The 27167-nt window shown below is 33.8% G+C and overlaps 1 protein-coding gene across 1 annotated transcript in view; it reads right to left on the reverse strand.

Annotated features, from left to right (window-relative positions):
• Positions 1–378: 378 nt before the first annotated feature.
• Positions 379–27167, reverse strand: part of IFIH1 (interferon induced with helicase C domain 1) — a 51370-nt gene continuing 24581 nt past the window's right edge. Inside the window, exons 5-16 of the mRNA XM_039855820.1 lie at positions 22905–23125; positions 16318–16528; positions 15247–15464; positions 13962–14078; positions 12138–12261; positions 11335–11610; positions 10701–10960; positions 8179–8328; positions 6557–6718; positions 3137–3327; positions 2460–2553; positions 379–2359 (exon numbers count right to left, since the gene is read on the reverse strand). Of these exons, the coding sequence (XP_039711754.1) occupies positions 2180–2359; positions 2460–2553; positions 3137–3327; positions 6557–6718; positions 8179–8328; positions 10701–10960; positions 11335–11610; positions 12138–12261; positions 13962–14078; positions 15247–15464; positions 16318–16528; positions 22905–23125 (2204 nt within the window). The 3' untranslated portion in view covers positions 379–2179. The remainder of the gene's footprint in view (positions 2360–2459; positions 2554–3136; positions 3328–6556; positions 6719–8178; positions 8329–10700; positions 10961–11334; positions 11611–12137; positions 12262–13961; positions 14079–15246; positions 15465–16317; positions 16529–22904; positions 23126–27167) is intronic.

Below are 27167 nucleotides of genomic sequence, written 5' to 3' on the forward strand. Positions count from 1 at the left end.
AGACCTTCTATATGATTTAATCCAATCTCTTCTTTTCCAGGAGAGGAAACAGAGGCTCTGTGAGATGAGGTTGCTCAAAGTCACCCAACTAACAGAAGTTTCGTGGGGACTAAAACTCAGGAATTCCAACTCCAGGCTGATGACCACATGTCATGAGCATATTCTATAAATGACCCTAAAATATGAGTATTAAACTGTTCAGTAACAATCAATCAAAATGTTATAATTATTACAATTGTTTTTGAATGAAATATATGCACCATAGTTTGAGTTTTCAGGTACCATCTCATATTAAGTTTTATACTATTTGAAACACGTATTTTAAAATTTTAAAGAAGTACACTATTTGAAATATGTATTTTAAAATTGGAAAACATAGACCAAAAAATCTGATATTTATTGACACCTTAAAACAGTTTACATATGTTACAGTAGTACAGTTAGCTATTTTATGCATTTGGTTTCTTGCATAGTTTCCAAAATATTTTACAACACAGTAATACTTTAAGTAGTGTCAGCTGGAGTTTTAAAAAGTATTTTAAGAAAACCACAATCTTTTTTTACCCTCTTGCATTCCCAATAATTCTGATTGGTCAATATTCATCGTTGCTTAAGAATTATTGAGATTCAAAGCTATTGTTAGATTGAATTTAATTAATCCATCGAAACCACGGAAGATTTTTCTTTTTGTCCCCTCCAACATTTTGTTTCTTCTTAGTCATAGGAGGTAACTGTTTCCATGGAATGGAACATCTGTGAGACTGGATAAGTGTGGGTTAAAATGGTCAATGTGGCTTTGCCTCAGTCATGTGGCTTTTCTATGCCAGTAGAGGCTACTTGTCTACTGAGAGAATGTTCTGAAGTGCTGGACCCTGTATCCATCTCCAAATGGTCATGCTTAGTTTAGAAACACTGAAAATGTCACAGCCACAAAAGAGGTTACTCTTCTGCTCAAGGCTGGGGAGGAGTGAAGGTAGACATTTTTTCTTTATTCTCTAATAACTTCCAGTATCTGGTCCTTGTTAAATCCTATGTGAACCCTGGACACCAGCATTTTATACATATTAATAACCATCTGAGTTTAGCCCCTATTTCTGTTGTTAGGAAATTCTTGGGAGTAGTTTTATGTTCTTGGAGAGAAAGCTGAGGAAGTAAGCCTTAAGCCACCTGATGCTGCTTTTAAACAATATCTTGCCTTTTATGGTGCCTCATATTTTTCAAAGTGCTTTCATATGTATACATATACCACTTAGTGACAAAGACTGGGCAAGTGGTGTGGGAGGCAGAATTCTAAGAGGCCTCCAAGATTTCTGCCAGCTGGTATATGCTCTGAAAAATCCCCTCACCTTGAATGTGAGCAAGACCTGTGAATAGGATATAACAGTCATCCCTGTGATAATAGTTAAGACTTCCATATTAGTTAGGCCTTCTATATATAGAGAGATTCTCCTGGTGGCCTGCCTCGAAGAAGCAATAGCTGTGCTATGAAAGAGTCATGTGGTGAGGGCAGCCCTAGGAGCTCGGAGTGATCCCCAGTGGACAGCTAGCAAGAAAACAGGAATCCAGTCCACAGCTGCAAGGAAATGACAGCCAATAACCTGAAAGAGCTTGGAAGTGATTCATCCTGAGTGGTCCAGATGAAAGCATCATCTGGCTGACACCTTGATTTCAGCCTTCTGAGATCCTAAGCAGAGGACCCTCCTCAAACCTCTGAGCTATACAACATGTGCAATAATAAATGGGTGTTGTTTTAAGACAGTAAGTTTGTGGTAATTAGTTATGCAACAATAGAAAACTAATAAAAGCAAAGGCAGATAATATTATAACCATTTCACCAATAAGGAGGCTGGTTCAGAAAGATGAACTGATTTGCTTAATTTTATTCTGAAAATTAGGACTAAATTAGTATCTTATACTCTTCTTTGTACACCAACATTTTTTCAACAGTACTCCACACTACTATTCCACACTAATGAGTATTATACATAGATTTTCTTTACCCTTGTCCATAAACAAAATGAATAATCAGAAGCATGATATACTGTTGTCCTCTATACAGCTCATCTCAGAGTAAAGCAATTATTTTATTCTTATGTCAGTTCTTTAGCACAATTAAAACATTAATCAAATCACATTAAATGTTGTTAACAATATTTTTAAAAGAATCTTGACCCAAATGTCAATCTTCATCACTAAACAAACAATATTCTGAATAGTCAAGATCAGGGAATGTGATAGGTAATTCTACCCACTTTTTGTACTGTTTCTTTGTTGAATTATTTTTGAAGACCACCACAAAATTTTTTATTTTGAGACAAGGCAAATCTAAGCCTTTGTGAACCATCATCGTTCCCCAAGCCTGGAAAACAAAAGAGAGAGCAAGAGTTAAAAATAAATGCACATTCAATTAAGAATTCCTTTTGGTCAAAGTAAGAATAAACCCACAGCAGTTCACTCACTTGGCCACAGTTTTTGCAGATGATCTCACCATTTGTTTGATAGTCTGCAAACTTCTTTTTCAGTGCTTTGTTTTCTCTCATAATGTAGAGTTCCCTAAAATTATCAAGGGATAAGAAACATCCCTGAGAATTCGCAAAGGACAAATACGCAGCCCATGGGTGCAGGTTGTTGAATTTGAAGCTCATGCACGTGAATGCATTCCTTCTCACCCTCCTGCTTCTGCAAATCTTCAGGCACATGCACCCTCCTGCTTCTGCAAATCTTCAGGCACACGCACACCTCATTCCTTCTCACCCTCCTGCTTCTGCAAATCTTCAGGCACATGCACCTTTGCCATACACACCTCTCAGGGGGCATCTGCTTTAGTGCCTTCTTTCAAGTCAGTTGATTATTTTAACTAGACTTAAGTTGTTCAAAAATTTGAGAGCAAATATGAGAATACACAAATTGATGTGTTTTGGATCAAAATAGTCTTAGGTATTATACTTCTCCCTCCTGCCTCAGTGCAGTATATTTGAAAAACAGACATTTGAAATAGAGATATAATTAGGGGGCTAAAAGAAAGGAAGTTTTGAAAAATAATAAATTTAATTTGTACTATTTTGGAAGTACATTTGCAATACAACATGCTTCACACCTTATAAAGAAACGTAAAATTGAGTCTTCCTGGACTTACTTGAATTCCTGTGTCATATTAACATGATGCATCTTCTCAATTACGTGGATATAGTCTCCAGAGCAGGCAACCACACTGCAATTTTTGCAGAGGAAACTTATTAATGATGGGTTTTCCTTGTAATGCTTTGCAATACTTCTTTTGATTTTCATTTTCTTTTCCATTATACTTTGCATCTGTAATTCCAAAATCTGCATCGAAAAAAAAACCATTCAATTTTTTTCATAGTTTCACTTATGTAAGTCTCCTTGAATTCAGAGACCTTAGATAGTTATGAAAATATACTTTTGGCCTAGCATCTAGAAATAAAAATAATGAAGCAATGGCCCACAAAGAATTTAGTATATAAACCTTCCTGTAATAAGAGAAATGTGGAACCGTCAAAAAAGAGCCTATTCTATTTTAGAAAAGTTCTTTTGTGAGAAAGTCCTTGGCAATATTCAACAAAAGAACTCTCCCTCTACCTACCTCCCCAAACTAGTTTTAATTCTCTCACAAAGCAAATCTAAACTTTCTTCATTATGAATCTCTTTAAAGAACTAAACCCTGTTACTACATTAGCCATAGTCTTCTCTTATACCCACAGTTTCTTTCATTGTTTCTCATATGTTATAATTTCCAGACCCTTCACTATTTTAGTGAAATCTTCTTAGAGAAATAACCTCTTTTCACATTTGTGGCAGAAACGACTAGTTTCCCATCCAGTATCCATTCTTCCGAAGAAAGAATGGGTGAAAATATGTGAGTTAAATAACTACATTTCCAGGCCAGTGGTCATTGAGACATAAGAAGATGTTAAATGGTATTTCCAGAAAGGTTCCTTATATATTAGATAGCTGGCATGTGTACTTTTTGCTTTTTCCATCTTCTTCATCCTTTCTGCCTAGGATGAGCAGGTGACAACTGAAACTCTAAAAGCTATCTTTGACCTTGAAAATGGAAGCCAAATACTAAAAGGGCAGAGAAGAGAGAGACAGAAGAAGCCTGGGATCCTTATGACATCATGGAGCTATCATATAAATCTAGATTGTTCACATTCTTTATGTGGGAGAATAGGCCCTTATGCTGTGTATTCCGAGCTCTGTAACTGGAGGCAAAACTTATTTCATAACAGAAACAATCTAGCGTATGAGAGATACAAAACTTGAACTAGAGACTGGTCAGTTCTCATACCTATGCAACTTCACAGTAGAAAAATCTGGTTCTTGAACAATTTACCTCCAAACCGAACCTCTTGTAAATGACAGATTTATATTAAATTATGGAAGAAATCAGTGTTTTCCTTTAGACCTGTGGGACCTTTTCAGCAAAAATAAATCATCAGTACTGAACAAAGCTGAAGGGCCCAACTTCTTGGCCCTCGCCTTTATATTTTAGGCCTTGATTCAGGCAGCCATATTCAACACAGAAAAGAGAACAAAACTTTGCAAGCAAACTTATGGACTAAGGAATAGTTTAATCAGAGAATTATAAAGACTAATTTCCTAAGGAAATTTAACAATATAATAAATTGAAGTATTCTGTTCTCTAAAAGTTTAATTAGGTTGTTCTTGCAAGATAATTTGTGGTTTAGTGAGCTGATTAAAAGATGATTTGGCAAAGGATCTCATACATGTAGGCAACTAAGAGATGTCTATGAGTGTGACAAGAAAAAAAAAAAAAGCAAACCCAAGGCCAATGTATGGATATGTAACCAGGACATCAGAAACAAAAAGATTAGCTCAAAATAGTAAAGCATATGGAAATAGAGGGGCGAAAAATTTTTTTAAATTATAATAAATATATGAAAGGCACAGCTACATCAGTCTAAGTCCAAATAAAATGTAATAATGTAGAAAAAGTTGGGTTGATGCCAGGGAAAACGTTTTGGATCTTCATTTTAAGAAGCTTTCAGTTATGTATAAATTCTGTATAAAATATGGAAAATAAACCTCACCAATATGTCAACTCTAACCATTTATTTGTAGTTGCCTGAACATTGAGTAAATGAGAGTGATTCTCACATCAGAAGAAAGGAGTGCTGTAAACTAATAGCAATGTCTGCTGAAGGCTTTGAGCAGAGTGGCATTGCCCCATATCATTGCCATTTCTTCTCTGAGTTCATTCACCTGGAGTAGTTTTAGGAGAGCAGATCACTTAGCCAAAGGAGAACTAAAAATGTAGTTCATTCTGGGGCCCCCAAAAGGATTGTCTTATTCTAGAAATTATTTAGAAAAAATAGACTCATAAACTCCAGAGATTGTTCTAGACTTTACCCATTACAACTAGTCTTAAAACATCAATTTTTGAAAACATCCACTTGATTTTATTCATCGAGGACATTAAATATAAGGCAATAACTTTCTAGTGGCATTATTTGGCCACAAATGTTTGATTTGACACCAGAAAATGTTTGGTTTGCCTTATATTCAAGGGGGTTTTAAAATATAAGTTTGTGTAGAAACCTGGCCAGGAAACCTTGGAGTTGGTTACAGCAAAATGCACACCAATTTGAAAGCATCCCTTTCGTGAAACTCTATTTAGGAAAGAGCCAATTCCAATGTTAAGAAACTAACATTCACACACATATGCAAGGGTGTGAATTTTCTTCTAAATGGATTGTTTGCTATTATAGTACTTACAGTCTTTAATTCAGTGGTATGGGGGATTTCCTGAAATATTGTAGAAATACTTTTTCCTTCACTGTAGTCTTCTCACTACTCAAATTAACTCTATGTTAGTAAATTGAGATGCAGCTAGATGACATATGTATATTTTCTTTTTGTTCAGATCTAGCCTTAGTGTCACTCCCTCTACGAGGCCTTCCCCAACTGCTCAATCTAAAGTACCCTTCTAGTGACTTTTCCCACATCATCCTCAAAATAGTAAATCATATGGAAATAGAGGGGCAAAAATCTCCAGCACTAATCTCTATTTCTTGCTTCATTTCTATTTATTGTTTCTCCTCCTCAAATCTCACCATATACACTAGAATGTAATCTTCATGCAGCAGGGGTCTATCCGTGTTGTTTGTCATCATGTTCTCTGTTTTTTAGAATGCTTCCTGACACACAGGAGGCATTTCATAAATATTTCTGGAATTAAAAAAAAAAGAAATGTGCCTGTACAAACAGATTGACCCAAACCAAAATTATCAGGATAGGCTGAATGAGTAGGTTGCACTAGTCTTTCCAGATCAAGGGCAGCTTAAATTTATATTATCAAAGTTTATGATTGGTTCCACAAGAAGGCTTCCCTGACAATTTCTGCACTCTATGGATCTTGGTTCTTTATGTGTGAATCTAGACTAAGCATAGCTCATCAAACTGGAACTTATACTTCAGCACAGTTTCTGTCTGGAGACTCAGCCACAAAGATATCAATGGCAACCACATGCAACCATTTTAAAATGAAAACTATCCAGAAGGCCAAAAACAATACCTTATGAGCATACTCCTCTGGTTTCATATTTTGAACACGGGCTATAGCTTTATACATCATTTTCACTCGGAAATCATTAACTGTCTCACGGTCAACCACTCCTGAGCCACTGCAGGCAACCAGGACGTAGGTGCTCTCATCAGCTCTGGCTCGACCACGGGCCTGAGAACATAGAGAAATCATATAAATGAAGGGCTATGCCTTGCTGCGAATGCTCCCATTTTTGTTCTGGAATGACAGTTGTTGTGTCCTAGCGCCCTAGCCTTCCAATGAGCTCCTTATTCTCAGTAAAGTTAGTTATTATCCATTCTTTATAAGTTGGCTAGTTGAAACTCAAACGCATTTAATGAATGTTCTCCAGTGATGATGGTTAGGTCCCCACACCAGCCCTCAAAAGTTTCAACCACACAATACCACCTTGTCCAGTCTTTCTGTTCCCTAGGGCCCGTCTTTCAAACCCTGGGGACCATTATCAGTGATTTGGACTAGGGGAGCCCCACTCCCTGCCAGTAGGAGGGATGAATGGGGAGAAGGGGCATCTCTCACCTTGACACCAGGGCTGTGGAAAGTGCAATCTGTTTCTAACATCCTCCAATGGCTTTTGAGCACATTCTCTCATGAAAACATGCTAAACATGGTAATAAATTTTGAGTAACAGAAAATTGTGTGCTGTGGCCTGGCCCAGGAATCCAACTATAAGATTATTCTCACGAAAAATGAATTCTGAGTAATAATAACTGACTAACAAATCAACTCCTAAAATACAATTACTTCTTAATTTGGTGGCTGCCTGGTAATCTTGGTCTTCTATGACTTGCCTTCCACTTGAGGATGCAAGTTAAAGTATTAAAAAAAAAATACTTTAGTTAATTTTATAGGAAGAATATTATATCTCTTAATCAGCACAATTCCTGTGCATACTCAACAAGAGGTAACAATTATATTGTTACCATAGTGTGGGTAAGAGATAAAGTAAAATTAAACAAAAACTGGGACATTTCACTATTTTTTTCTTTTTGCATGTATATGTCTGCCCTCCACTCTGTCCACTATGATTTAATTATGAAAAATTTCTAACATACAAAAGCTGAAAGAATAAGGGAGGAAAACGCAGAAACAGCAGGGCTCCCTAAGGTTTGGCATGTTACTTTGTCAGACATTTGTGGGACGCCATGCTTCAAATTCCTGGTCCAGCTGGGGGCTCAGAGACATCTTGAGAATAAAGACGCCTATTTTGACTCTTACAGATGGGGCCAGTGTCATGTTCCCAAAAAAGTCTTAGGACTCAGAAATAACAACCAAAGAAGAGTTGTCGTTTAAAAATATAACAGATATCTAGTTGTCATATGAATTAAACAATAATATAAAAGGCAGTAGTGCACAGCTCTTCAAGATTTCTTTTTGCTTTTATTGAGGTATAATTGACATATAACTGACATATAACATACTAGTTTCAGGTATACAACATAATTCAATATTTATGATACTGTAAAATGATTTCTCTTTCAGTAGGAAAACAGCTATATTTTTAAAAACTACGTGTGCTCTTTTACTAAAATAAAACAATGAAAATAAGAACACAAAATTTAAAAAAACAACATATTAGAGGTATTTGAATGTACCTGGATCATGGCTATTTCATTAGTGACGAGACCATAGCGAATAATGATATTACACTCTTTAATATCCAGACCTTCTTCTGCCACTGTGGTAGCGATAAGCAGATTTATTTTTCCTGTGCGAAATTTACTAATGACTTCTTTTTGTTCATTCTGTAAAAAAAATTTTAATAAATTATTTTTTTTGTTGTTGCTAAACACATTAAAATCTTCTAATTAGGAGAAGGAATAATAAATTGCAACTGGTCAGTGTAAATCAAAGGATTAGATCATACACAAATTTGATGCCATCTGTTTTTGTCATTGAACAAAGACATAATGGTGAGAACAACATTTGATTTCCAATCTGGGATTATCGCACAATAACAAAAATATTTCCATCCTCCGGTCTGGAGGTGGAAAGACCATTATTTGTGCCAAGGAAATAAATTGATAGGCAACTTGGGAGAAAGAAAGGAGGAGATGAGAAACTTAAGTGGGCTTTGCTTTTCACTGCATTAACTTCAGAATCTTTAATATTCAGAGAATAAGATACAGTGATATTTGTAAAAATTGTTGAGTTTTGAGTCACCGAGATAATACACACTGTATACATCTGGTCACTGTAAAAGTCATTCAAGCAAGAGACATTGAATATTCCTGGGAGGACATGTGAGAAACTGAATACATTGGCTTCCTGTGAGGAGGGGAGCTTGAAAACTGGAGGACGGTGACAGGCCGCATGCCTTATTAATTTTGAAAGAGGTGAATATATTATCTATTAAAAGGGATGATACAAAATAAAAATAAGTTATTAAAAACGTGATTGAAACAACTATATTTAAATAAAAAAACTCTGAATTTTGAAAGTTAATAAAATAAATTAAATGTGTTCTCTCACCCTTGAATCAGAGGAATGAGTAAGCATAAAGTTAGCCCAGGATGGCCAGTAATTTTATTTTCATAACCACTCTCACCATAGCTGTTGGTCCAGGTGGCCTCTGGTGCACATTCACACTGCCTTTTGCCTTCATACATTAACCAAAAACAAACATATCAGACTGACAGTGTGTTCTCCCATTCTCTTCCTTTCTCCTCAAAAGTAGCATATGCTTTTATTTGACTCTTAACTGCTGGGGAATCGTATAGAAACCTCCCTTTCCAGTCTTCTCTAATAATTTCTCCCTCTTGTGCTCATGTCTGCTGATAAAAACTTACATGTCCTTGGATTTCGACAGAAGATGTGTGTGCCTTAATTCAAAGGAGTAACTTTAATATAGAGAATTTCAGACACATCTTCAAATCACATAAAGTAGATGTCTAACTCCTCTCCCAGTAAGTCCAACTCAATTTACAAGGTGAGGGTGTGGGGAGTAAGGAAGGGGGTTCATTCTACATTTTGGCATGCAGCCCCCAAGTCTGAAAAGGGTATAGCATAAAAAGTATCTTGAAAACTTACTTTCTGTTTGTACCTCCACCTTTTTCAAAAAGGAACTGAGGCCACATACAATCAAAGTCATAACACTAAAGCTAATGTAATAGAAACTTGAAAACAAGAACAAAAGTGAAAGTATAGATGTATTACTTGTAAGGATTAACACAGAAACTGTGAAACTAAGCTTTGATTTTTCCTGTGAGCTTCCTAAAAGCTAGGGCAAAAAGGAAAATGTCTAAAGTAAACTAGCTCTCATCACAGAGGAGGAAGCAAACTCTTTACCCATGAAAAACAATGCTTTCTCTGGCATCAATTTAAGAGGCAACTTCAACAAAAGTATGTGTAGAGAGTATATCGAGAGTTATAGTGGACAATTTTAAGAACTATTTCTTTTAAGCAAACACTGAAACAGATTTAATTTACTGCAGTGGACCAAATGACAACCACCATAATAGAATTGAGGTGTCCCCTTGTCCAGAAAGACTCAGGATCAATATGACTTCAGAAGAACATTTTATTCTAATAAGCCACATTGTTTCATCCATGCTTGTAATGTCTACAAGCGCCTTTTTTCTCTCCTGTTTCTTACTGTGCAGATGTTAAGTAATACAATTAAATGAAAACAAAACAAAACAACAAAATCTAAAAAAAAGAAAAGAAAATCTCTCATGATCCCAAATCTCTAATATATCAAATGTCTTAATTTTTCCAAGTTCCCTTACAGATCTCATCTTGTGCAAACATTTTACATAGTTCTGATTGTAATGCACACATTTTTGTAAAGGTTGGATCTTTCCACTCATTACAGTAATTATATTGTAACAAGTTTTTTATTTTCTTACTAAGTTTAAATGTCAATCATTTTTGCAAAAGAAATTCACTTTAGAAAGTTCCATCAAGAATGTGAAAAAATGACTTCTAGGATAATGCTTAGCCTATCAAATTCCCATTATTAGATTGCTATTAAACTCACAATTTACTTCAAGGACAAGTGCTTCATTCCATAAAATTATCTGTAGGGTGGTGAGAGAATTGATGAAAAAAAAGACTCTAACTAATTTGTAAAGAGTAATAATAACAGCACAAGAGAAATCCAAAAAGATGTTTATACCTGTGTCATGGGCTTGAACTCACTGCTGTGTCCAGCTCCAATCAGATGGTGGGCTTTGACTCCTACTTCTGCAAATTTTTCATTTTCGGTAATCCACTGAGAAAGGGCGTATGCACTCTGTCGTGTTTTTGTGAAAATTATTCCCCTTGCTGCTTCTGCAGTTCTTGTATATTGTTCCATTATGGTGTTTCTTAATTTGGTCAGCTTTTCATTTTCATGTTCTGGGTTTTCAGCCAGCTTTTTCAATATTTTCTTGTTATCTTTATGAAATAATTAGTTTAAATTAGTAAAATATGTGAATAATTACAGTGGAAGATTTTATGTAATGATGCACTGAGGTGTAGTTCAACTACACTTAATTTTTTCTTAGGTCTAACAATCAGGCTAGTTTAATAAATAAATGTATTGTAGTCATCTTGATCAAAAAAAAAATTGACCAAATGATTGATTGTGATCATATAATGGCTCATCTGGTCACATCAATTAGAAATAATCCCAATATGAGTAGAATTTCTTCTTTCAAAATGAAAGATTATTTTAAGAGAATCTTTTGGTGAGCTCTTGAGAGACAGGGGTTCATTACCAAAGAGGTAAACTCATGAGATCATGCAATAAATGTCACATTGATTCTTACCAAAAAATAAACTAATGAGAAATCTATCTGTCTCATACAATTTCAAAGGTTTCTTTTCATTATCTTCATTTTCATCACCATCACCACCATCATCACCACTATCATCACTATCATCTTCTAGGACTGCAAACTTCTTTTCTTTTTCATCATTATAAAAAGTTTCAAGGTGATTATATGCATCAATCATTCGAATTGTGTCATTAATTTGTAGAGCCTCATTGTACTTCCTCAAATGTTCTGCACAAAGACGGTCTTTGCGATTTCCTTCTCTTGCAGCTACAAAAGAATATATTATGTAGAGTGAAATAATGATCAAACACACTCCCTACATGTTGTGCTGTGTACCTGGATACGTTTACAATACTGACTCTAACATAGGTTTCACCTTGTTTTGAAATGGGCAAGTAAGGACTTAAAGGTGTCATAAACTTTAAAAGGGGACAAGTTTTCCAACTCATAGACTTGCTGTTTGAGTTTTTCATCAGCAAGAACACTTACCTGATCCATGCTGAATCAGAGAAATGGCATGGAAAACATATTAGTTGAGTTTGCATTTGGAGATAAAGCTGTTAATATTAATTTAATATTTTAAATATACAATGAGCAAAAGACTGGATAAAGAGAAAATGAATGAATTGGTGCCTCTTTCCTTAGATAAGGAATTAGAACATGTTTATCCTTGTCCTACTTAGAACACAGAAATTCCATCTGTTTTCAGTTTGCTTGGGAATATGTGATATAGTCATCTGAAATTTTGGCATAAACATGGGATAAATCAAGTGTTAGGTCAGAACCCAAATTACCTTTTTTTTCCATTTGAATGGTCCATTGTTCATAAGGTTGAGTTCCAAAATCAGGCATTGGATTCATTTGGCAAAAGGTTTGAATCTTTGTCATTATTTCCAGAAGTTTGTCTTTAAATGGATCCTAAAAATGTTATACACGTATTCTTACATGTTTATATTGTTAAAGGAATAACATTATCTTTGTGAAAATAATTTCCACATTAAAATTAATTTGACTCAGAATCTTTGTCTGGGCAAAGTAATAAGTTAATCTCTGATCATCTCTTTGTACATTTATTTTTTATCGGTTTTGCTTTTAAGAGTCTCTACCCTTAAGACACAACCATACCAACACCATGTACCACTTCTGGAAGTTCCAATTTAAAAATTTTACAAAAGGAAAATTAATGAATGATATAAACTTTAAATACCAATAGCAATTTAAAAACTTATTAAAATAATGTCACAATTATTTAGAAAGCCTGCAATTTAATTTAAGAAACATTTCTCTTTGAAGAACTAGTTTCAGCATTTTACCAAAATAAAAAGTCAAGAAAGTTTTGAAAAAAGCCAAAAGTATGCACAGAAGAGTGCATACTATATGATTTCATTCATAGAAGATTCAAAATCCATCTTTGGTGTTAGAAGTCAGTATAGAAGTTGTTATCTTTGGAGTACAGTGACTGGAAGGGAGAACGAGGAGTTTCTGAGGTACTGGAAATGTTCTGTGTCTTAATCTAGATTTTGGTTACATAGGTGTGTTTAGTTTATGAAAATTCAGCAATTGTACACTTATGAATTTGTGCTTTTCTTTACGTTTGTTACATTTCAATAAAAAGTATGCTAAAAGTTAAGTTAAAGAGCAAGATGGCAGATTTTTTTTTTAAATATCCTAAGTCACACCCAGAGACTTAATCCTAGCCCACTTCCCTGCCAAAAATAAATAAAAATGTTTTATGAATGTTGTTTTATTAATGCTTATAAGTAGAACACACATTTAAATTTATCAACTAAAACTGAATAACAAAAAGTGAGGGAAAATAAAATATGTCAAAAGTACTAGTTCAGCTGGAGAAGATAGCACTCTTTCGGAATTAAAAAAAAAATGATTTTGAAGGATGGTCACTAAAGTTGGTTTAGTGCCTACTACATTTCAAATGAAATATTATCTATTATGCATATTTCATATTATTTAATCCTAACATTCTTATGAGGTACATTTTCAATGATAACATTTATTATCAAGGACATACGGCTAAAACTTAGCATGCTTTATAAATTAAAAAAATAAAGTATTGACATAATGTACTGGTCATAAAGTCCAAACTGACTTTTGGTGTTTATCATCTGAAAATATTCATCTCAAAACACCATGAAAGTAAATATTTCACTTCTTTACCATGTCAGGGTTTTTCTAAGAAAGTAAACATACAAATTTGGTAGGATTTTCATTATCATTGTCAACTGTAATCTGGTAGTAACAAAATGGCTCCGTGGTATGTCAGAAAACCAGTCCTAGAATTCTCCAAGAAAGTAGAAAAGGATAAAACAAACTATAGTATAACCCCCCTAGTTTAGCTATACAGCATTTATACCCTCACCTTCCATGGCTCATACGCAATCAATTACTGATCTATTCTTCATATATACTAGAAAACTAAGAAAATGATGAAAGAGAATTCACAGCAGTGGCCTAATTTCAATAAAAAAGTATAAAACTGTAACTTCTTTGGTAAAAATTTAAAATAATATTGTTCAGATGGCCAATGTAAAACAGTCTTTGCATCTTCCAATCAAGTATGGTAGCACCAATCAAATAAACATAAAATGTTAAGCACATACTTCTCTGGTGTCATCTGCGATTGCAAACTTTTTGCATGGCTCCTTTATTTGGTCTTTGAGTTGATCGATGTTTTCTTTCACAGTTTTAATAGTAAATGCATCAAGATTGGCACATATCTGGAAAGGAGACATTTTTCAATTATTTAAATAATTAGTTTTCTCTTTCAATTGATTCGATGTAAATTTTTTTTTCATGTAAGAAGTAAGTAATATTACTCGCTAAATATAGCATTTTAGTATTGCTTTACTGTGGATCTGGTTAACCAATAACCAATAACATTTGTCTTGATAGAGTAAAAAGAGCTTCTAAATCAGTTGGTAGATAATTCCAGAGGAGAAGTATAATTATTTTCCTTCCTTAAATTCTATTTTCTAGCTAGAAAAACTGACATAGAGAGTAACTTGTAGATATTAGAAGAGAATGGTTATGAGAAAACCTTATTACATGAAGCATTTTAAAGGTCATTTTGACATCCAGGGATCATAATACCATGTTCTTCTATGCAAAAAGAGCATAGTGCGAAACTGCAAAGCCTGTGCCTGGATCCAGATTGGAAGTTGTCCTAAATCCCAGTAATAAATTATACATTAAGTGTAGCATAGACGGAGGTATACTAATTGTACCTCCGTCTATGCTACATTTAATTCAACTTAAAGTAACGGACCTAAAATACAAATGCAATTGCCTTGATGCCAACACTTTTCTTGGGTTACTCCGAATTCATTTAACACTTGAGGTCAACAAAAGTATTTTATGTGTTGTTACCATTTGGGGGCAGTTGACAAGTAATACATTTTTAATGAAAGGTTCTCGTATTCCCATTTACCCATTTAATTTGAATTACCCAGAATCTGAGAATCACACAGAACAAAAAACACACAGTAAAAAATATGCAATTTTGAAATTCGTGGAATAAGGATGAAAATTGGAAACTTCCATAGTTTTATGCATATTTCGATATCAATTAGATCACTAAGTTTAGGAATAGGAGTAGATATTTAAAAGAAGATATTTCATTTGCCCTAGTTTTTCATTAATTCTAAGAGCTCTCCAATATTTTCATAATTTATTCTGTTTCACAATTATTTATTAATGCATATTACAGTTTTGTAGAAGACTGAATATACTACTAATGCAAATAGATTTCACTTAATTGATAATCATGGAATACCTTCTGTCATAAACTCCACAGCACTCTGACGTGACCTTATGTCTAAGTAAGCACTGGCATTTTTTTTTTTTTAGCTTTGACTTTTATTGTAATACATAAAGTTAATGACTTACTTTTAAAATGTGTTCTTCAGCTTTGGCTTGCTTGTTGGCGCCTCCAACACCTGGTGAAGCTGTTAATCCCAGTATCTGAGGTAGGGGAATTACTGGTTTATTTTCTTTCTTGAGCTTATTATTTCTCAACTTCTGTTTCAAATAACGCCTCATGATGTTATTATAGACTGCTTCTTTATTGGTGTGGTGGCATTCATCAATGACGATGAGAGAAAAGTCTTAAAAGAAAATGCAAATGATTCATTTGTCTATATCAGCAAGGTAGAGTAAAAAAAAAAAGTACCTTTAAGCTAGTAAACTGAGCTGCCTTAAGGATGTCTTTTCTTGGGCAGAATGCAGGTACGGCCCTCTTTTACTTTTTAAGAGGAAAATGTAACTATCCTAGTCACCTGTACATACAAAAGTTCATGTATATTTATCATGAAACTATTTCCGTTAGACATTGTCTCCATTTAATAGATGACTTTTGAAAGTTTATAGATTTAAAAAGTGTGATGGAATTCAAACCCAGGCTTATTCCCCAAAGCTCTCAAGATTACACTTTTGTTCTTTAATATAATGTTTAATTTTATGTAGATAAATTTTACTTTTACCATGTCAAATGAAAACTATGCTATTTAAAAAGGGATAATTTTGTCATGTTTTAATGTTGCATTTAATTATAATGGTTTTTTTGTACTTATTTCCCTTCCTTTATTCTACCTTCTCTTTCCATTCCCCATAAAATAAAAAGGATTATATTTTTTTGTTCTGTAGAGAAAGCAGATCGAACAGGATACACTAGCATATAAAACAAAATTGTCAGTACCTAGAATTAAGAAGTGACTGGAAAGTCCAGTGATTGATATAATAATGATATTTTAATGTAGAACAGTGATCTAATAAAAACTTTTCAAATTTTTTGTTTGTTTCTCCAAGGAAATAATGAAACTTAGGCAATAAAGACAATAAAAACCAAAGTTAATCTTTTTAAATCAACATTTAAAAAAATTATTTAACAAATACAGCCTTTACTACTATCATTAATATTAACACTAATTCTTTTTTTCAAAAATAAATACTTCAACCCACCTGACAACTGGACACCATCATCTTCTCCTTTTTCTGAGTTTAAAAGGGAGTTTTCAAGGATTTGAGCTGTACTGATAATAACATCATGGGATTTGACAACTTTTGGAAATGATATTTTCAATTGAGTATCACCACTTAATCCCATGACATTATACCATTTCTTCAAAAATGGTTGAAACTCTTTGCGGAAGAGCTGTTCAACTAATGGTACCTTTAAAAATGCCAAAAGATTAAAAAAATAAATACATAATAAAAGGGAGAGCATCACCAAAGTGAAAGAAGTATTGATCAAAGGCCTACTATGTGTCAAGCATTAACAGAGGTGTTTCCATTGTCACCTAATTATGCATAAAACTCTATTCATCATTCCATTCATTCATCTGTCAAAAAGCACTTATTGAATGCCTAATAGGTATAGACCTTGTGGCTGGAACACAAAGATGTTTAAGATATGGTTGACAACTTTCAGGAACTCCGTGTAGCTGACCACATAAATACAGACTAAACAAAACAAATTACTACAATACCATGTAATAATTGTCCCATGGAAACACATATAAAGTGACAGCAAATAGGAAGAAGCAACTGACTGCTCAAAAGAAGGGTTTAGAAGTAATTTTAATCTGGTAAGCCATGGGTCAGTGAAGAGATAAATTAAAACTAAGGTTGGATAAGAAATAAATTTTGAATATGTAGAGCAGGACCAGGCTATAAACAGCTGTGAACACCAAGCAGAGTATTTTAAATTTAGTATAACAGTTCACAGGACCCTTGCTACATTTAGGGTTGATTCATTCCTATTTATTTTGGGGTCAGGCCAGAGAGGCAATATGCCTAAAGGACTGAGGGGGAGCTGGGAGCCAAAAGTGAGAAGGTAAGACATAACCAAGAAGAGCAGATGTGAAGTAAAGGAATGGATTGCTGAAATAGATTTGGTGGCTAAGAAAGAACAAAACAACAAAGAGAGTTGGCAAAAGAGGTGAAACTCTTTCATTGGTTACTGGCATTGTCGAGTGAGAGTGTGTTGGCCTTGAGTTGACTTGACCTGACTGTTGGTCCACAGTATCATCACATTCACTAACAGGCCAAAATGCAAATCTTTATGAAGATCCTGACCTGCAAGACCATCACCCTGGAGGTGTAACCCAATGATACCATGGATAATGTGAGGGACACAATCAGGATAAAGAAGGCATCCCCCACCCTGGCCAGGACAGGCTCGTCTTTGCAGGAGAGCAGCTGGAAGGTGGCCTCACTCTTTAAGACTACAACATCCAGAAACAGCCAACTCTGCACCTAGTCTTCTGTCTGAGGGGTGGCTGTTAATTCTTCAATCTTGCATTCACAGTGCCCAGTGATAGCATTACTCTGCACTCTAGTTGCTTGCCTCAGTTAAACTTAGAAATGACTAGTTTCAGCAGTAGCTGAACCTATTCATAATAAAGGTTTTGTTGCATTTTAGCAAAAAAAAAAAAAAAAAAAAAGAGTTCTCTTAGCTGACTCTCTGTATGTTGTAGCGTCTGCTGAAGGTGGCTGAATTGATTCCTCAATGCTATATATTACCGGTAATTTAGAATACTTCTTTCATTAGGGGAAAAAAATAATCAGGCCATCTTGAAGGTCATCCTAGGAGAATCTATACAATGGAAGCCCCAGGCTGTACACTGCAGCAAATAGAGTTGGCAGGAAGAATTTCAAGAGCAAGCATCAAAGAATATGCATTATATTTCTCATAATGTAATTACCAGTGATCAATAGTTATCTTTCCACCGCTTTGCAAAACATGTGTCATTCATTTGTTTACTTGAAGTGAGCCCCACTTATATGCAAAATAAAGGCTGGCTGATTCCACAGGTTGAGGAGAATGGTGTATGAAGAAAACCGCTTTGTATTATCATTTAGTGGAAATGATGAAAGCCTCTAAGAGTGAAATGTGGAGCAGAGAGGGATAAAAGGGAATCCATGAATTCCAAAGGAGCAAAGTGGACTTAAAATCAAGAATTGAGTTTGGTAAGTGGAAAATCATAACACAGGGTATATAGAGTAGAAAGAGAAACTTTCAGTTAGTGCCCTCCCACCCCCAAAGTGAATTCTCTAGTCTACTTGCCACAAAAATCACTTGGGAGATTTGAAAAATGCAAACTCCTGTGCCTCACACAAAAACTACTGAATCTAGGGACAATCCCTGGAGACCATCTTGAAAGCTGCATTTTTATGAAGCTTCTAATGTGACATCTAAGTCTTTGAAATTTGAAAACCACATCTCTTCTCTTTTTTCCACAAAATCATTTCTCTTTCATTTTTCTAGAACTAGAGTCGACCCTTGAATAAGGCGAGATTAGGGGAGCTGAATCTCCCACACAATAAAAAATCCACATTTAAGTTTTGACTCCTCCAAAACTTAACTACTAATAGTCTAATGTTGACCAGAAGCCTTATTGATAACATAAGCAGTGAATTAACACATATATTCTATGTTATATGTATTATATACTGTATCCTTACAATAAAGTAAGGTAGAGAAAAGAAAATGTTTTTAAGAAAATCATAAGGAAGAGAAAATAACTTTATGGTATTTACTGAAAAAAAAAATCTGTGTATAAGTGTACGCATATAGTTCAATCCCATGTTCTTCAAGGGTCAACTGTATTTTTTTCATTCCACTTACAGAAGACAGAGGTGATAAACTAAGAAAAAAGTATTCTGAGGAAAAGAATTAAAATTAAACTTAGTGGAAAGAAACAGCATGATCCAGAAAGTTGGCTCTGAAGACAACTACTCCAGTTACTTGCTTATTGTGTGACCTAGGACAAGTTAATCATTTCATTCATCTCCATTTCTACATTAAGTGAGGATAATGTTAACCTGTGGTGGGGTTGTTGTGAAATTAAATGAAATAGAGACTGACATATTGCCAGTACTCAGAACACTTCCTTAATATTTCCCCCATTCTTTTATTCTAGCAGTGAGTATGGTGGAAAGAGACAAGTTGACTTCAGAAGAAAAGGGTTCAAGTCTCAGTTCTACTGATTATTTGTTGGATGATCCCTGACAGGCTAACTAAAGCCTTAGAGCCTCAGTTTTCTGATGGGTAAAATGGGGTTAATTACAGTTACTTCAAAGAGTAGCTACATGATTTTAACAAGATAATGTAAAGTGTAACACAGTATTATTATATTATTAATACACATCTCTCTTTCCTAAACTATAGATTCCTTGAAGACAGGATCTGCATTTCATTTGTCTTTAAATACCCTCATGCTACCGAATGATTTAAGAATCTTTATACCATTGAGTGACATAGGAACCTGATGTTCTGCCCATAAAAGGTGAGTCAAGACCTTTCAAAGAAGCAGTGTCTTCTTGTCTACAGAACGAAAAAAGTTGTCATGAGAGGTAGCAGGTGTTGGAAATCCTGATACTCACTCTGGGTGGCATTGACTTCCTACTGAAGGACAGAGAAAAAGCCAGATGCTAGTCTGACATGGCTAATTGGGAGGTGTGTGGTCCTCCTGGATCCTTTTCCTGAGATGTGACAGAGCGCCTGCCAAGACTAATCAAACCCAACTGCTACCCACTTCTGCTGAATCATATGGGGCTGCATCATAGCATCTGAAGGAACCTGGGATTTATCTCTCATGATGTTGAAGCCCTAGATAGGAAATAGAAAGTCTGGGAACACAGGTGGTGTTTTCATTTCTCCCTGTATTTGAAGGCGATAACTTTGGAAAGAATGGAGAAAGGGAGATGAAAGTAAATGGTATTAAGGAACAGAATTGATTCCTTCGAGATCAAAGATTATAATACCTTGCTATTGAGCCAAATACAGAATACAGGTTATGCTGCCTTACTGGGTCAGAGATTTCCTGACTCAATCAAAAAGAATTAAAGCTGAAATTACTTGAAAATTCAAAGAAATGGGATAATAAAGCAAAAATTTATGACATAGATTGAAGAACTAGTGAAGGGACTTTTAATGATTCTTAGGGAAAAACAATAGGGAAACAGATCAGGAATTAGACCCATGTCCTTAAATGTCTACATAACAATGCAATTAATACAACGATGAGGATAATTTAACATTTAAACATGGCTGCACATTTGGATTCATAACGATCACCTGGATCCAATGGGATGAAAGATTAGTGACTAGAATATAGTACTGAGAGGACGAGTAATTATTACAAAAAGGAAAGCATACTAGATGCACACAAAAACTTGACACCTGAAATGATCAATCAACATGAATGGTATGAAGAAATAAACATAAGTAATTATGTTTAGGCTCAAAAATTAATTGCACAAAAATAACAAATTTTCAAATGAAAAGAATTTAGTCTCATTAGGTTCTAGCAAGCTCCAGATGAGTCTGTGGATGAGAGTACTGATGAGAGAGACAAGCCAAGTCATGGGTTAAATGCCACATCTCACTTCTCCTAAACTCTGCACTGATAAGACTATATTTACAGTATTTTGTCTAACTCTGGACACTGTTTTTAAGAGGGTATGAGATAAATGTATGAGTATGAGCACTTAGGATAATGAAAAGTTTGAAAACCATGTTTTATGAAGAATTATTTTTTAAAAAAATGGCCTGGAGATATCCCAGGGAACAAAAAGAAAAGAAAAATAACTTAGGAGCTACATGATACTTGCTGCCTTCTCCATGTGAAGGGCTGTAATCAGACCAGATGATTAAAACTTAACTTACTCTATATATTTGCAAAGGAAAGAACTCTAACCAATGAATGTGGATCCCAGAGAAACAGATTTTGATGAATACATATAAGGCTTTCAAACAGTGTCAGTTGTTCAAAAAATGGATCGAACTGTCTTGTTAGAAGGAAGATCTCCTTGACATTAGAAGTTATTCAGGCAGAGGCTAGAGAGTCACTTGGCAATGGATAAAAGCTGAATCTTAAAGGCCTTTTTCAACTCTCTTAGTCTACAATGCTGTGACCTGATAAAGGAAGTAAAGGAAGCAGATGTATCAAGAATAGTGCCTCGGTTTTGAGGCTATGTGTTTTAGAGGAGGGGGCATAACAGAGAGATATATATGTAGGGAAGAAGAGTTCTTTGGGAGGGTAGATGATGAGAATGAGTTTAAAGAAATAGGAGAATGATCAAACAGTATTAAGAACAACAGTTTACATGTTCTCAAATCTAGTTAATTTTGTTTGTTTGTTTGTTTGTTTTTTGAACGACATTTAAAACCCTGCTGACTGGTTAAGGAATCTATTTCATTAGTTATAAAGGTGAGAAGAAAGGAGTAGGAGGAAGAATTAGTATACACTGAGTCATTCCTAGGTTTTAGATAGATTATCTAATTTAAACTTCTGAACAACTGCACAGGGTAGTATTATTTTATTCATTTTATAGATGAGGAAACTAAACTGAAAAGTAAGTAATTTGTCTAGGGTCAAACTACTGGTAGGTAGTAGTATTCACACCTAGATTTACTGTATTCCAAAAGATAATATCTTTAATAAAGGAAATATATGAAAAGCTATGGACAAAAATTTTAATGTATCACCGTTACCACAAAAGAAATAAAACATCTAATAATGGGCATACAAGCACAAAGGAGAGGTCTTTGGGCTTAGCATATACACACAGAATGCATTTGGAACTACATGATAGAAATCATTCAGATCATGGATTTCGAGTGTGTTTCTTTAGTACTGAAAAGTAGGTTGCAACTAAAACTCTTATCATAATAGAAACTCAAAATATACAGGAAAGTTAATAGTCTATTATTATATTTTCTGTAATGATATAACTGAGAACCTAGTTATCATAAGTAATATGATAATATGGGGAAAAAGACTTTCTAGTCATAGAAAAAGTATATTTAGTTTTACTTCATAAAATGGTAAATATTAATATCCTTGATTTACAAGTTTATAAATTGAACTGTCATTTATCTGAATAAAGCTCAAATCACTAGATTTTGTTTAAAATGAAAGACTTATACCTGTATATGAAGATGGCCTCGAAATATCTCAATATATGAAATAAGGAAAACCTCAGTTGCATTTAAATGATATACATATAATTATATATATATATATATATATATAATTACATATATATAAATCTTTGAAAATTATTTATCTATTTAACTTGATACAAATCTGCTAAATATTTACTTAATTTTCTTTTTATCTTCAAACCAAATTATATATATTCTGGATAAAGAGCACTTGCCACCTTTGACAAAGAGCCAACAGTTAAATGATTCTAGAAGACAATATTTGATCCTAGATTCCACTGACATTTTGAGGTCGTTTATGTTCACATGCAGTGATAACTTAAATTAGTTAAAATATCTGGGTAAATATACTCCTTCTATATCAGTTACATTTGATTTAATGTTTTGGTTTTATAGAAAAATTCCACTTTAAAGACTAATAACTTTGATATTACATATAACTAGAAAAACAAAGATTTAAAATAAAATACTTACTTTGACATTTTTCCCAATTAAACTATATCGGTGTGATCTTTTGTTACAAATGTCACTATACAAATGCTTTAAAATAATAAAATGAAAATAGACAATGTTATATTATATGTCGTTTAAATACCTTATTGACAAGGACTATAACTTTTCCTGGTTCAGATGCTCTTTTCTTCTTGTCCAAGTGATCCTTGGCAATCTTAACGGCTACTCTGGTTTTCCCACTCCCTGTAGGGAGGCATATAATGACATTCTTTCCCTCCAAGGCTGGTTGGGCAACTTCCATTTGGTAAGGCCTGAGATTCAGTTCTGGCTCAGGGGATGCTCTTTTTGCCACTTCCTCTTCGTCTGAAGGAAGTTAAAATGATGGAAGATAAGGGAAAATAAAATAAGAGAATGGGCAACAAAATAACTAAGGCTAGGAAGCCTCAAACCGAACATAGGCCTCTGTGATTTAAATTCCTTTTCATGTATGGTCCAAACCAATCCATTTTTTTTATTTTCTGCACTCAATGAGTGTCAGCTCTCTGTTGGCATTTGCAGAATGCAATCCAGGCACTCATGGAAATGGCCTGGGAGGTGGAGGTGCAGAGGGTGTGAATTAACAGGATATAAGACTGGAATGGGGCGACAGAAGAGGCAAAGCCAAGGGGAAATTGCAAAAAAGGCTGTGGTGCAAGATTGGCGGTTATGGTTCTTAATGCATCAGACTTTCCATTTCTTTGTTGAGCCATTATTCCCTACATGTTTCTCTTAGCCCTTCCGTCTGCAAATCAAGAGGAACTGGGTAAGTAGAAACCAAGGGGTTATACATTTCCCCTTACTTTTTATTAGCTGATGCTACTTTCCTTCATTTAAAAAACTTTGTCCGACAACCAAATACCAAAAATATGGATGCATCTCTCTCTCTCTCTCTCTCTCTTTACCTATTATCTATCTATCATCTACTTACTTATCTGTATCTATCTTATCTACCTCAAATATTTAAAAGTCACCAAAAAAATTTCCATTTTTGGCATATGAACCAACCAGATTAAATATAACCAATATTTATGGAGAAGGGGAAGAACTCCTCCCATACAAGACTTTTTAATTTCTATGTTTTCATTGAAAGATAAAAAATAATTTTGTTGGTTTAAACTTGTGACTAATTTTTCCATTTAATTTTGAATTGTGATCTTTATCATTTCCTTATATGAATATCCCCATGTATTCATATTTTCCTGAAAATCAAAGCACAATATATTAAAAATATTTCCAATTAATCTAGATTTCTAAATTTAAAATACATTAATTTTATAAATATTAGAATAAAATCATCATAACATATCTTAGTTTAAATACATTTTGTTTAGATGTGACCATATTATTTATATTACCCAGGTTGAAAAGATCTGAAAACATATAACTGATCATGTGGAATGCAGTAAAATAAATATTATATCAATTTAAAGGCCTATCTTATGCTTTCCGTAATCATAAGAAAAGATGAAATGACAGCACTTATCAGTATTTCATTACACATGAAGTAAGTGTTCTTTCTCTTATCAACGATTGCAATAAAACTAAACTAACATAATACCATTAACTTCAAAAAAGTTGCTGATGGTTCCATTTCAGCAAAAGGATGATTCTGTTTAACTGGTTTTAAACTTGTGATAGTACAATCTGAACAGGTAGGAAAATTCACACCAAATACCACTTACTAAGAGTCATCTACTAAACTGACAGGAAATTTGCCTTCTGTATGGATGAGTAAACACAGATACAAAACATTTAAGTTATCATTAAATCATCTGCTGATCCATTTAATGTGATTTTCAGGAAAAACTCATTCAAGATCACCAGGATTTAAAAATATAAATTTACAAGGTTTCTTTTCATGCTTGTTTTGAAATCTACAGCAATATAATAATTCACCTTCTATTATATTTATGGAAGGTTCAAATTTATTTAAGAATATCATTACTTCTCGTTAAGTGGCTTTCATATATGATCAAAATCCTATTATTCCGCTTATATTTCAAGCATTTATCACATAACTTTTTCTGAAAAGCCATAATGTTTGCAAAGAAAGATGTATTTTAAATTACATTTAACACCAAAATCCAGGAATTTACTTTTGCTAAATTGCTATTTGGTCTAGGAAATTGTTTAAAAGATATTAGCAAATTCTCTTTAATTTCCCTCTAGGTACATTTTTACATAGATTTAAAAATAATAATAAAGTTCTGCTTCCCTTATAATTGCTACATGCACATTTTTATATCATTATTTTCCCTTTCATATTTCATGATTATTATTATATCCTTAGGTTACAAAAATTAAAAAGAGAAACTTAGAGAAGTTTTCGAAGTCTCTTTCCCAAGAAATCTAAAATTAAGTCAGGTGCGTCGAACATCAATATAACTTATGCGCATTTGATATTTATTGCGCTAATAAATTTAAGAAGGTTTAGAATGTTGAAAGGATTATTGTGTTCAAATTTAGTTCTAGAATCAAAGTCATGACATTTCATTGCCACTTAACTAGTCATGTACCATCAATTTATTCTGCAGTAACTATTTACTGGGTGCTTATTATATCCATGCACTCTCAAAAATACGGTCCTGTCTCCAAGAACTTCATAGTCTAGGGCACTATACTGCTACCACTAAAAATATATGGCTATTAGATAGATAGCTCAATAATATTCCTTGCTTTTTTATCAGTATAGGAAATTTGATGGGCGATCCCAAGTTTTAAAGAGAAACAGAGTGAATATGGAAAAAATTAGAATTGGATTCATTGTGAGAATAAGCATCCAGAGAAAAAGAGCTGAATGAGTGCTAAATATTCAGCCTGGTTCTTGCCTTATCACATCTTCTGACATAGGGATAGGGGAATTTATACACATAAGCAACGAAAAGAGAATTTCCTCTTCTCTGTCACCAGAAGGAGAGAACTGGACTGATGTCAATAAGCCAGGAGCCAATTCCCTTATAAAAACTGTTTGGGTTTTGTTTGTTTGTTTTTTGTTTCTTTTTGGCTCTCTTAGAAAAGTAAAATCAATTACATGCAATAATAAAAATGGTATTTTAAATATGCACAGGCTTTGAATAACAGCGTGCCCTTTCTCTACAACCAATATTGATTGAAGACCTTAAAATTATACTATACCATACAAATGGTCAAAAAATGAAATCAAATAGGGTTTAAATAATAACATTCTATTGGAACTACACCATGTGGCAAATTTCATTCTCACATTGATTTTGACAGCTGAGTTATTCTTGGAGAGAAAAGGTCTGTCACTGCATGTGTTTGAAATTGAAAAAGTATTCCTTTACCTATAGTATGTAACCACAGAAAAAAATACGCTATTTCAGCTGGACAAATATTAATAGGTATTACCTTGAAATAGTAAGGAAACACTTTCTATATATCAGGCCAACGTGTATTGCCAAAAGAATTGCTACTTTGTGAGAAGCAGTATATTGCTCTCAAAATGAGAAACAGAAAACAAAAAAAAGCCTTCCATAGTATAATTAGAATAAACTTAAAAATCATCACTATCTTTTACTATGGTGTAATACTTCCACAAAGGAACATATGTTATGGCATTAGGTCATATGTAACCTTATGGCTCATTATGTAACCTTTGAAGGTGGACAAAGGACATGTAGAATAATGTCCTTTTGATGTCAACCTCAAAGGTTCAAATACAATCCCAAACATTGTAACATTGTAATACTTTTCAGTGATTCCATATGCATTTAACAATTTGCAATTCATCTAAACCTTTTTTTGAATTGATTTCTATTTCATCCTATGTCATGCACCTAAGAGAAAGGAATTTCATAATTTTATTATTTCAGAATTTTACTATCCACTATGCAAAACAATTCTTTTCCCTAGGCACTGACCCCATCTAAAAATGTCAGCGGGTAGCCTTTGAAAATGTGTTTGTCTTCAAATGTATTTGCCTTTGAAAATGTATTTGCTTTTTAAAAATAGGTTGCACTTAGATTTATCACGTCTTTCATGCCACATTGAGGACTGAAAATCAGTAAATGGTTACATTTACTAACAGCTCTAACTAGACAAAATGCCCTGCACATAGAGGATAGCCAGTAAATATTTACTGAATGAATGAATATTGTTGAAAAGCCCTTACACAGACAAATAAAACTTTGGTTAAGTAAAGTCCAGAAGCTTAAAACAACCCATAAAAATGTTAAATATTAGCTAGAGTACATTTTGAGTTCGAGCATCAATAGCATTTAATAAAAACTTAATAATTAAAATAAACAATTATATAAGAAGCATAGAATAAATATAATTCACAGAAATAAGCCATGGCAAGAACTTAATAAACACTGAATTGAACAGAAAATGATTTAACTCTTTT

The sequence above is a fragment of the Pteropus medius genome, unplaced genomic scaffold (assembly GCF_902729225.1).
Source record: "Pteropus medius unplaced genomic scaffold, Ma_sr-lr_union100, whole genome shotgun sequence".
Lineage (NCBI taxonomy): Eukaryota > Metazoa > Chordata > Mammalia > Chiroptera > Pteropodidae > Pteropus > Pteropus medius.